Below are 13,392 nucleotides of genomic sequence, written 5' to 3'. Positions count from 1 at the left end.
TCAATAATACTTGAAGAAATTGAGTTTAGTTCTAGACAAACTGATTCAAGAGGGAATTTTTTTAATCACATAAAGAAATAAAATGACAGGATATTATTTTTATATCAAAAAACTTAATAAATCTTTCAAAGTGAAGCAATGTCTTTATTTAAAGCTTGTGATCATAGTGGTATTCTTGGGCCCTCTAGTGTTGAAAACCTGCAAATTCACAATCTTCTGGTCACTGCACTGAAGATAAGAGCAGAATGTTTTAATAAGTATGTCAGTAAAATATAGACACCATAAGAATATGCACAGGCATTCAGAATATTTTATTTGGAAGAAATTTTAAAGATATGATACAAAAAAAGCAAAAAGAAAACAGCACAAATGTGGTGGACAAAAGTACAAAATGTCACTGTGGAATATTTACATCACAAAAAAAGACAAATACACAGAGAAGCACTCTCAGCTACATGGAAATTTGTATTTACATAACAATAATTATTAACATCGATAAATATAAATAAAATACATTGGTTGGTTGCAAACAGAAATCAGGATTTGCTTATATGCACAGCTGAATGATGATTTAAGATTTGTGTGTTACAGGCACAACATACATACTCTTTATAGTGGTTTAAGATACACCGTCACTTCAGAGGAGCTTTATGTATCGTTTTGCATTGAGTGCCTTTTCCATTTTTCCTCTTAACTCAGATAAATTCACATTCAAGTCAGTTCAGGGCATAAAAGCTGCAGAAAGACATTTCTCTGAAGATATTAAGAGATTATTTTATCAAGCAAACAAATGTTGTGGACAAACAATGGATATAAGCTGCTGGCTCTGCATTGTTGATAAATACTAAATAAAAAAAAACAGGGAAACCAAAACACAGAAACTTTTTCTTCAGCTTCTGAGACAAAGAATTTCATTGAGGGTATGATATAAAAGACAAGAAACATCTGCAACATAAAAGCTCTTCTGTCAGAGGGGCAAAACACAGAATACTATCAGATCCGTCATTTCTCTGGATATTTGTTACACTTCATCACATGACAAACAATTATGGCTGTACAAAATGAATTATAATTATATACAAACAAAAAACATACTGACAACTTTACATGAGCTGAAGCTGATCCATATTGCATCTTTTAACATTGATAGAAAACCATCACAGGTTTTTTATTTATGTATATATTACCTCTTGATATGGGTTTATTTACTGCATGATAATGCATGACAGTTCAGTAATGAGAGGTTTTGTTCTAAAGCAAAAACAAACAAAAAAGAAAAGACAATAGAATTAAAAGACAGTAGAAGGAAACTGTAGACTTAAAGTCTCTCCCATAAACAAGCTTGGCTGAAATGGAATTATAGCATACGTTATTTTCACTTTAAATCCAACCCTTTCATGTTATAATTTGTATTCCTGTCTCAATCCAGCATTGTTTGTTATTTACAGCAGTAAACAAACAGGTCTTCCACAGCTCAGGCTTTTTCCTAATGTTTCATGTTCAACCTCAGTGTTTGTTTGCTACATATCCCCCCCTTGTAGTAAAAGATGCTTGGCATCGCGATAAAGAGAAGGAATACTACAATTTATCCCAAACTCTACTACTTCATTGTGGATTATTAGTCATAATGAACATCTTACTCTTAACAAATAATCTCCTCTCAACAAAGTCTCTCATATTTTATCTACAGCATCTTAGATCATGGCTCAAAGAAATAAATCTCACTTGAACACACCCATGTAGTTAATTCTTCTTCAATTTAAGTCTGTCATGTTTTATCAACCTAGTAGCCAAAGTCAGGGTCCCACCTCACCTGTCCTCCTCATCCTCTTCTTCTAATCTCTTTTAGCACGTCCTTTCCTCTTTCTTCTTCCAGAGTTCTCCTGGGGTTTCTCCTCCTTGCTCCCCACAAGCGGCGCCCCATTAGCAGCTTTGTTGAAGCCGTTGAGGTTGCCGTTGGAGAGAGCCTTTGCTGCCTTGGAGGAAGAGGAGGTGTCGCGTCGCGCAGGCTGCTGGCGACGGTAAGTCTGGTAGTAGAAGTTACCGAAAAGAACAATGAAGGTGATGGCATAGCAGATGAGGGAGTAGTGCATCCAGTGGGGGAAGTCGCAGTTGACATAGAGGGACAGGGCAGTGTGGCCGATGGTGATGTGGAACTGGACCTGAGACACAAAAAAGAGAGAAACTATTTTGTTCATGCACTGGCTTGTCAATGTGATTATTTCATTTCGATGCTAACAATAGCCTTCCAAAATGTGTTTAGAATATTGATTTTAGAGGAAAATAAGACCCATCGGCCTTTGATTTCTTACCATCTGAATAATGGTCAGATACTTCTTCCACCACAAGTACTTTTGGATTTTAGGTCCACAGGAGGCCAGACCATAATACAAATACATCAAGATGTGGATCAGTGCATTCATGTGTGCACCAAAGAAGGCTGCAAGAAAAAATTTATACATTTTAGAATATAAATTTTACCTGCAATCCAAGTTTTAAACAAAGATCTAATGTTAATTTGTTAGCTCTCTGAGTATCTGTTTGGGATGACCCTCAGTTACTACCACATGAAAATTTGATGTAACCTGTAAAACTGTCTGATAGATGGACATTTTTGTATTTATAAAGAACAACCACTGAACCAGAACCACCAAAAAAATTCTTAAAAGAAAAAACTAAAAACATAGCCATTGGATGTAGGTCTACAACTGATTAACACCAATTCAAGATGGCCACCAGTGCTAACTGACATTAGCCAGCAGAAAGACGCCTATACCTCAGCATCCATCATTTCTCAACATAAATCGAACTTTGCCTAAAACTCACGAAAGGTGTCTGACAATATGCACTCCTTTAAGGATTTATAGTGTTCTAGAGTGTGAAGCAGCTGGGATGAGAATAAGCACCTCCAAATCTGAGGCCATGGTCCTCAGTCGGAAAAGGGCGGATTGCTCTCCTTGGATCAAGGGTGAGATTCTGCCTCAAGTGGAGGAGTTAAAGGATCTTGGGGTTTCTTCACGAGTGATGAAAGGATGGAGATTGACGAATGAATTGGTGCAGCGTTTGCAGTATTGCAGACTCTGCTGTTCCGTTGTGGTGAAGAGGGAGCTGAGCTGTGATGTGACGCTTTTTGTTTACTGGTCAGTCTACGTTCCTACCCTCACCAATGGCCACAAAATCTGGGTAGTGACCGAATGAATGAGATCGTGGATACAGGTGGTTGAAATGAGTTTCCTCTGCAGGGTAGTTAGACTCTCCCTTAGAGATAGTGTGAGAAGTTCAGTTATCAGGAGAGAGAGAGTAGAACTGCTGCTCCTCCACATTGAGAGGAGTAAGTTGAGGTGGTTTGGGCACCTGGTAAGGATGCTACCTGGGCGCCTCCCTAGGGAGGTGCTTTGGGCATGTCCAACTGGGAGAAGACCCTGGGGAAGACCCAGGAAATGCTAGAAAGACTATGTCTCGTAATGCCTTGGAGTCCTCCCAGAAGAGCTAGAAGAAGTGGCTGTGGAAAGAGATGTCTGGGCCTCCCTGCTCAAGCTGCTGCCCCCGCGACACCACTTCAGAACAAGCAGAAGATCAGATGGATGGATGGTTTGATTGATGGAAAAGGAATTATAGGCCTTAAATATGGTAACAGTTAAAATAACATTTATTTTCAAACATGGTTTTAAAAAAATGTATATGCATAGAATAAAAGCCTCTTTATTAATTTGTAATAGTGAAAATAGCATGGCAGATACTGTTAGATCAATATGAAGATGAGGTGGCCCTGCTTGGAGTCAGAATATCTACAAGCATGCTGCAAAACATGCTAATTTAATTTTAATATAATCTCTGTTTAAGTGTGAAAGGGGTGGTTCACAATTTTCAACATTTTCACAAGCATACAAACTGTACGAAGTTGTGACAAAGTTATGACGAAGTTATGACAAAGTGAAGATTCAGCACAATCTGTTGACTTCCTTAGAAAGATAACTTTTACCAATTAGCTTTTTTATTTATTTGAATGTTTCTGTTCAGTACCCTAAGACGACTTCAGTTGTGACTTGGCGCTATATACTGTAAATAAACTGAAGTGAATTGAAACTGAATTATCCAGCTCACAAGGTGACATATATATATGGTGGTATCCATCTTGGATTTTGATGCGGCAACCCAGTTTTTATAAGGAGTTTTTCTTATGCCTAGATCCAGCCACACACCAAAACTGAAGTCAGTACCTCACCCATTTTTCAAGCTATAGTGTTCAACATGCACAGACAGGCAGATGGATGGAGGGTATATCCAACTCCTCATCACTCCTTGACGGGGAACAACTAAAGTATTTCTACAAAGTGAAGTTGTACTTTGTACAAAGAGCTATCTACAACAGGTAAGAAATAAATTGTTTATAACCTTTTTCACAAAAAAACACTTCAGACAACTGAACTGACTGAATTTGTTCCTCAAATTCCTGATGAATAAAATCCTGACAGTCTAAAACTGTACTTCATGTTTGCGATTTCACCAAAAAGATTAAACTACTGACAGAGTGCCCGTTAGCCATGATACGAAGATTTATTAAGAAGCGAGGGACTCACACTGTCCTCCTGCCACCCACTTGATGCCGATCCACCAGAGGGTGAACATGGTGCAGTGGTGGTAGACGTGCAGGAAGGTCACCTGGTTGAACTTTTTCCTCAGGATGAAAAACACTGTGTCCAGGTATTCAATGCCCTTGGAGATGAAATACCACCACAGAGCTCCTGCCATCTTTGGTTTTAAAATGACACAAAGGGGAAAACAAGGAGGTGCAGGTAAACATAGGTGAAGAGAAAGTGCACATTAAAAAAGAAGGAGAAAGAAATGAACACGCTGGTCTCAGATTTCTATCCTTAAATACAATTAGGAACTTCTCTCGTCTTTAACAGCTTAGCGTCGGTCATTTGAGAATGGTGTGCTGCTGGTTGAAGTGTCGAGTTCATCTCCACGTCATGGAGAAACAAAAGAGGGAGGTGAAATTGAGCACCGATCTGACGAACAGCTCACACTTTTTCTGATAACCACATAAATGGAAGCAGATCCTCTTTACTCAAACGAGGGTGATGCTTCAGTGATGGGCTGACAGAAACTTTCCACATGATTTATGGTTGAAGACCTATGTGTAAAAGTCAGCAGAGATGTTTGAATTCTTCAGCGTAAACTCGAGGAGAGATCATATGAGATATGAGATGGCTTACATGAATGAGTTCTGTAAGGAAGTGTGTTTGTGTTTGACAATAATGCTCACCCTGACTTCATTGGGGTCATCTGAATAGTCCACAGATTGACAAATGTAGCTGTATCTTGCTGCTCGCGCTGCCATGAACAGCTGAAAAACAAGAAACTGCTGAAACGGACTAAAAAACACAGACAAGGATGAGCAATAAACCTGGAGTGAGTAACTTTCATGTAACTCATGTTAAAATCTGCACTGAAATACAAAAACAGTCCAGTGGTCAACCACAGTGTGGTCAATGCTAAAGTAGTGAGACTGTGCAGACATTTTGGTAGGTGCTACGTACAGTACATCCATAATTCATTTTTTTTTTTTAAGAATATTTTATTTGAAGATCACACACATTTATACAAATTACATTACAATTCATATACATGTAAATTTAGAACAATTCATTTAAATACTCACACACACACAAACAATATCCCCAATTAGCCATAAAAAAAAAACTATTGTATTTTTCAGCCTAAAAGTCGGGGTTTTTTTGTATAAGTTGCATGCCATGCGAATTATAGGCCGAAGCGAAATATTTATGGATTTTTTTCCTATATTTATAAACCAATTTTTGGCTGAGCTATGACCGTTTTCATTCAGTCTGACTGAAAAAAAATTGAACAGTACCATTCTCAGCCACTAGATGGTAGCAGAGTAGTAGTAGCAGTAAGGCTTGCCGTTGCATCATGTAATAGGTAAACGTGGCTGGCTATAATGACAAATTCAAAAAAGTTCAAGACAAAAACAACTGGACTTTATTTATTATACTTTATTGTTTTTATCTGGAACTTTTTTTGAATTTACCGTGGCCTGCATGACTGAAAATCGTCACCAGCTAATAATGACACAATCGGCTTGCCATAATACTCCCACCTTCCTTCTGGTTGCTGCTTGGAGCAAGTCAAGCCAGCTGCACCGCCCCTTTGAAATGCAGCTAATTTGACCATTAAAGTACCTGTTTCCCCATTGCTGTTTTGCACCACTGGTGACCCAGTCACAACGCTTTTGATCACAGATCCTCACATTCCGCAGACGAGATCCCTTTCCATGCAGCTGGATACCACATAACCACGGCCAGTGTTTGGTGTTTTCCACTACAACCAGCTCTCCAGGACGCTAACCTGCTGCCACCGATCTGGTTTGGCTTGCTCAGTGCTCGCCCCATCTCAAATAAATCCTTCTTTCTTCATGAATTCTTCAATGGACAAAAATGGATTTTATGCTTCTCATGGAAACATGCATAGAGAACAGAAGTTTATCTATCTAAATAAACTCCGACCTAATGGCTGTTCTGTTATTGGTGCGCCCCACCGGGCCCACTGCGGTGAAAGACTTGCTGCTGTACATAGAGATAAATATTCATCCAGAAGTATCACTGAAAGCTTCTCCTCCTTTGAGTCACTGGTGTTAAAGACTGGTTCTACTAATGTTTCAGTGTGCATTAATTTACCATCCGCCTGGCCTTGCAAGTGTGTTTCTCATTGATTTTACTGATGCTTTATCTTCCATCATCAAACTGGAGAGTATTAATTCTTGGGGAATTTAACATTCACTTAACAGCACTTACTGGATCTATGTTCTGCCTTTGAGACTGTTGATCAGAAGATCTTAATCAACAGACTTCAGAATCATTTTGGGTTATCTGATTCTGTCTTCAAATGGTTCTCACTGTACCTATCTGACCAAAGTTTTAATGTCTCTGTAAATGGGATCATGTCGAACAGTACCAGGCTATCTTGTGGTGTACCTCAGGGTTCTACTTTGGGACCCATTTTATTTCTTCTTTATGTCTTCCCTCTTGGACAGGTAATTCAACAGTTGAAAAATGTGCAACATCACTTCATGCTGATGACATCCAGCTTCACTGCTCATTCACAGAAAGTGAGTTTCATAAACTAAAATCCTGAACAAACTGAAATGGGTGCTGGTATCACCAACAACCAAATTTTGTGGGGATCGATCGTTCCAAGCAGTTGCACCCCAACTTTGGAATACTGTATTTTGTCTGGATTCAATCAATGCATTAAAAAAACATGTAAAGACATTTTTTATAAACAAGTGTTAAGCTAGATCTTGAATATTGCGTGTATCTTGTATATTAACTGTTTTTTAAATGTTTTTATATGTATGGACGTTTATATGTTTTTGTGTATGTTCTTAATATTTTAATACTTCTAGTGTGAAGCATCTTGTGATGTTACTATATCTATGAAAGGTGCTGTATAAATAAACTGTACTTACAGTTAAACAGTTCAAAAATACAAATGTTGTATTTATTTCAACATTAAAACCTGTTGTCTCCATTTCGTCTCTTCTCCACAGTCCTGTAATAGCGGAGCAGAAGATGCTGAAGAGTTTCATTTTTATCGCAGAGGCTTGTTGGACCTTTCTTAGTTTTGACAAAACAGCGCCATTGAACTACCGCTCTGACATGGAGTCCGTACACAGAAATCAGCCCCACAGTGTCTCAAGAGTCTTCAGAGATTATTTTATCATTTACGTTCCTTACAATTTTGGGATGATCTACAGGGGTTGCAAATTTATATTTAAAATAAAAATCTCCATTTACGTTTTCTTTAAGGATTTTATACATTGTACTGATTTTTTTGTTTGGTGTTTGTGTAAAGAAGAAGACCTCGCTCTGCCTTTCAATTTACAAATATAGGCCTATTTGTCTCCAAACCATAAGGTGTTTCGACTTAAAGCACTTGACACATTTGTAATAAAAGGTGTTTGCAGTTGAATGCTCCAAGTCCTCCAAGTCCTCCATCTTTTTTATTTGTATACATTATGCATCTTTTTGTGACTTCACGGTTTGTTCCCCATATGAGTTTCACATAGTTTACTTATGGTTATTAGGGTCTTTTGATGAGGAGGGAGCACAGTTTGCAAAAACAAGAGTTTGGAGACTGAGAGTTTTAACAATATTTAAAAGTGAATTGTTTTTTTTTTTTGGTGTGTTTTTATCAATGAGATTCTCAACTTCTTTAATTTCTTTCTCCTTTATGAACTATTTTAAATTGTCCATCCATCCATCCATTTTCTTTGCCCGCTTATTCCATTTTGGGTCACGGGGGTCGCTGGTGCCCATGTCCAGCAATCACTGTGCGAGGGGCGGGGTACACCCTGGACGGGTCGCAAGTCCATCACAGGGCCACATAGAGACAAACGAGACAAACAAACATTCACTCTCTCACTCACACCTAGGGACAATTTAGAGTTACCAATCAGCCTAACATGCATGTTTTTGGACTGTGGGAGGAAACCGGAGTACTCGGAGAAAACCCACGCATGCACGGAGAGAACATGCAAACTCCACCCAGAAAGGCCCCTGGACCGGGGTTTGAACCAGGGACCTGCTCGCTGAGAGGCAGCAGCTCTACCAGTTGCGCCACCGTGCTGCCTATTTTAAATTGTAATTATCCTTTCTGTTAATCCAAAGTTTTTAATGTCATTTTAAATTTTGATAATAATGGAGGTTCTGCTAGTTGCTGCCAGCATGGCACTAGACCATCAGTTTCTGAGGAAGAAACTAAATTCATACAAGGAGACCAATATTTTGCCATTAATGTTTTATTTGAGGCCTGAACTTCAAAGAAGTTAGTTTTATATTTCTCTTTTTTATCCAGTGAAAATACTAGTCTAATGCACTGTTTTATTATACAAGTGGTCTAGATTAGACAACTAAAAGTACTGTGAAACAGGCCACTAAAAGTAGCTATATACCAGCTAACTGCAAACATTATCAATAATAATTATACATTTTGACTAAAATAACAGCCATTAGTCTACAATCGTGTATTACAAATTTTATGGATAAATTACAGTATATGTGTTAAAAAGTTAATCCAGACAAAAATTCAGTTATCCATACCTAAACACTGGTATGTAACGTTGAATATTTCCAGAATCATGACTAAAAAGACTGTATCAAATAAGATTAAGTTATTAGTCTGAGTAAAATTAACTATAGACAGTGGTAACAGAGCTCAGGTTAAACTAAAGTGAAATACTTGATAAAGTGCAGTTGTGTACTGATCTGGTTAGAATGATAACACCACTTGATAAATTTATCACAGTGGTGGTAACGATTCAATTTTCACTTTTGCTTTTCTACTTTTACCCCCGATGATGCTTGACCAGGCTTGTTGGAAGCTCATTAAAGAAATGTATTTTCTCCTGTTTTTGCAATACACATGTTTACATGTTTATTTAAGTCAAATAAGTTTATCTCTTTGCATTTTAAAACAGACAGTAGCCTACAGCCAAGCACAAGGCGTTAATAATATACAAAGTACATATAGTAATACATATAGCACCTAGCAAGATGGCAGCCACAAATCTTGCCTAGCACTGTTAGTGGTCATTTCAGTGGGAATATGGATTGGATGAGCACAGAATCACAGAAAAACAGCTGAGTACAAACCTCTTTAAAGATGAAGACGTTGAGGAAAACCATGCTGAAGTTGTAGACAATGAGGGTTTTGCGTAGCTGGAAGGGCTCTCGGTTCTTCATGTATTTGGGCCCCAGCCAAAGGAAAAGCAGGTAGGAGGTGCTGATGGCCAGCGTGGGGAGGGGGTTGCTCATCAGAGGCCATTTCTCCACTCGCTTGTCTGTGGGACAGACGTTCACTCGTAAAGAAGTCTTCATGCTCTCATTAGTGTGAGGTCAGGATGAGTTCAATTAAATCTGAGCTCTCTGAAGGTGATTGTGTGTAAGTTTGTCTGTCTGTTAACAAAATGTCTCATAAACCTTTGGATGCATTTGAATGAAACTTTCATTAACTAATTGAGAGTATTGGTATGTCTTATACATGGGGGGCGGGCAAGGGTCACTCCTAAAATACTGGTGACCCTTAGCCAGATAATTTTATTGTTTTTGAGCAATTAGAACATAAATTATGTACAGGATATAAAATAATTTAATTATATTTAATTAATTTTAATAATTAAGAAATTAATAATCAAATAATACTAAATGTAATTATTTTAATGACAGTATATTCTAAAGACCACCCAGCCGTAAATAGTGATGTAAGAGCTAACGCTCATTCAGTCAGCGTTATGGTTGGTGTTGTAGAGACTGAAGTTGGTGAATGAAACTGACATGACCTTGGTTGATGTCACATCTATAAATCCTATAAGAACATCACATTTGTGGAATCAAGGTGTGTTCTGAAAGAATATTAGTATGTCTTATTTTTGGCATATAAATATAGTTACAGTATATAGATAGTATTACTAATATAAAGTGGGACATAGCAATAAAACAAACAAATAAGCAGAATCTTTTAAACCATTGTAAAGATAAAGTATAGCACAGTTCATGTCTCATGATGAAAAAAATATATATTACAACTGCACTGCTGAGATTCATTCCATATTGCCACCTAAAGGTGAAGGAGGTGGTGTTTTTGCCTATACAGTATCTGTTACCATAATATTTCATTACCTACTGTACACATTTTAATTTAACTAGCAGATATTAACTACTGAATGTAAATCTGAATAAACTTTGGAAGTCAACCAAATTCAACATGGCGGCTATAGACAACTAACCTTAAAAACAACAGCTACAGTTTTGCAGATACTGAGTTATAATACTGTAAGGTAGTAGCTGAGAGTCGTTCATAGCACATACTCTGAGAGTGACTTGTCATGTGACCAGATGATGTATTGACATTAACCTTTACATACATTCAGGCGCAACAAGCTGATTACCTGCAATAGTTAGGGTCCATTTGTAGAACTCTATGGTGTTGTTAATTAAATGTGTGACAATTTCCATGACTGTAGGAACCTGAAAGCAAACAGACAGGAGTGAAAGTGGCGTGCATCAGAAATGAACCATGGTAGTTACTTGATATAACCTGGTAATTAACCAGGTAGATATCCATCTAGTGTTCTGCCAAGGTTTTAGCCTGGGTGAAAACTGATTGACCACCCCAGCTGATGGACAAGTCACTGCATGTGACAATGAAAGGATAGTTTAAATAAACATAACTAGTATACTTATTTATCCAAATTTGACACATAATTATAGGTTTAATTACTGTATTTGTAAAAACACAAATATTTTCCAACATGTGGCAACTTTTTTGTTAATGGAATCTCCAACTACTTGCACATATTGGCCTTAATATGTTATTATTTCTCTATTCTACTAAAAGTTATTGTTTGTAGCACAAGAAAGCTACCATTACTTAAAAAAATATTATTTATGCTTATTACAATTTTCAGCTAGGGACGTCACCATTACTTTATAACTGCAATGCATTCTGGGGTGATGAGGAACATTGGTTGTAGTGGAGGCTAAAACACAAAGAGTCAAGGATAAAAAAGTTATAACATGACAATAAAGTTATATATATATATATATATATATATATATATATATATATATATATATGTATTGTCCTTATGCACAAAATATGGGTTGAAAGGATCAAACGTGATCGACTTGTGATGTTTAATTTGAAGCTAATGCCATTTGCTAACTCTGGAGCTAATGCTATTAGTTCTAGAACTAATGTGATTTCTTAGCTCCAGTACAAATGCAATCATTAGCATAAATATTAACACCGGAGGTAATGTCATATATTTTAGTTTCAAAGCTCATACCACACCATACCAGCTTTATTTATTCACTTTAAATGTCATATGTAAACTTTGAAGTTAACGTCATATATATTAATTCCTGAGCTAATGCTATATATTAACTCCAGAGTTAACATCGTATATATTAGCTCTGGAACAAACAAGGTTCAAGGTTGTTAATTGTCATTCGCATCACATGAGGTACATGAGGTGGAATGAAATTTTGTACTCACAGTCCCAGTTACACCCCAAAACAGCACAAATATAAAGTATAAAAAAAGAAACAGTATACAAGAATATAAGATACACGCTGAACAATAATAATGTAATACAATAAGGTGTATTAAACAGCAGCCTGAACATGAGCCTCTTGTGAGCAGATGGATATGAATGAGGACTACATATGAGGGCTGGCGGCCCTCTTACTGCATTTGGAGGTAAATCTCTGTGATGTTGGGGAGGCTGATGCCACACGTTGATGCTGGAGCACAGGATGCTCTCCACTGCACACCTGTAGATGAGGTGAGGACTGAGCTTCCCAGACCAGCTCGCTTCAGCTGCCTGAGGAAGTAGAGTCTCTGATGAGCTTTCTTGATCAGGCTGGTGGTGTTGTTGCCCCCAGCTGAGGTTGTCATTCAGGTACACACCCAAGTACCATACTTGTAACTGGAGACCACTTCCACCCCAGATCCTCCTATGTTCAGGGGGGGAGGGGGGAGGGGGGAGGTGTGTTTGCTCCTTCTGAAATCCACAACCATCTCCTTCATCTTCTTCACACTGATGTGAAGGTTGCTCTTCCTGCACCAGCTCTCCAGGTGTTCCACCTCATGCCTGTAGCTGGACTCATCGTTGTTTGTGATGCATCCAACCACCGCTGTATCATCTGGAAACTTTACAATGTGACAACCTGGATGGGTAGAAGGCTAGAAGCACATGAGCAGAGTGAAAAGGAGGGGGCTCAGTACACAGCCCTGGGGGAGCCAATGCTGAGGATTATGGAAGAGGAGGAAAAGTTGTGGATCCTAACAGACTGTGGTCTGTTGGTTATGAAATCCAGGACCCAGTTGCAGATGGAGGGGCTTAGTCCTAGTGTGAGTAGTTCATCAGGGTCTGGGGGATCATGGTGTTGGAAAGCGGATGTGAAGTCCACAAAGAACATACAGACGTAGGTGTCCTTCTGCTCTAGGTGGGTGAGAGCGGTGTGGACCACAGAGGAGACAGTGTCTTCTGTAGATTGATTCTTATTTGTTAATTCCTGATAGTGGCGGTGTTCAGGCAGGTGGGAACATCATATACAGTATATTAATGCAATTAACTCTGGAGCTAACATCATATGCATTAACTCTGGAGCTAACATCATATGCATTAACTCTGGAGCTAACATCATATGCATTAACTCTGGAGCTAACATCATACGCATTAACTCTGGAGCTAACATCATACGCATTAACTCTGGAGCTAACATCATACGCATTAACTCTGGAGCTAACATCATATGCATTAACTCTGGAGCTAACATCATACGCATTAACTCTGGAGCTAAC

At 38.2% G+C, this 13,392-nt stretch overlaps 1 protein-coding gene across 1 annotated transcript in view; it reads right to left on the bottom strand.

Moving 5' to 3' along the window:
* Positions 1-821: 821 nt before the first annotated feature.
* The window catches only part of elovl4a (ELOVL fatty acid elongase 4a), a 15,423-nt gene continuing 2,852 nt past the window's right edge, over positions 822-13,392 (bottom strand). Inside the window, exons 2-7 of the mRNA XM_037677102.1 lie at positions 10,973-11,051; positions 9,678-9,865; positions 5,270-5,350; positions 4,581-4,752; positions 2,313-2,440; positions 822-2,162 (exon numbers count right to left, since the gene is read on the bottom strand). Coding sequence (XP_037533030.1) covers positions 1,836-2,162; positions 2,313-2,440; positions 4,581-4,752; positions 5,270-5,350; positions 9,678-9,865; positions 10,973-11,039 — 963 coding nt within the window. The 5' untranslated portion in view covers positions 11,040-11,051 and the 3' untranslated portion in view covers positions 822-1,835. The remainder of the gene's footprint in view (positions 2,163-2,312; positions 2,441-4,580; positions 4,753-5,269; positions 5,351-9,677; positions 9,866-10,972; positions 11,052-13,392) is intronic.

Source organism: Nematolebias whitei, chromosome 5, assembly GCF_014905685.2.
Source record: "Nematolebias whitei isolate Nwh7 chromosome 5, NemWhi1, whole genome shotgun sequence".
Taxonomy (NCBI): domain Eukaryota; kingdom Metazoa; phylum Chordata; class Actinopteri; order Cyprinodontiformes; family Rivulidae; genus Nematolebias; species Nematolebias whitei.
The sequence above is the reverse complement of the archived record's forward strand: the minus strand, read 5'-3'. Positions and strand labels throughout refer to the sequence as shown.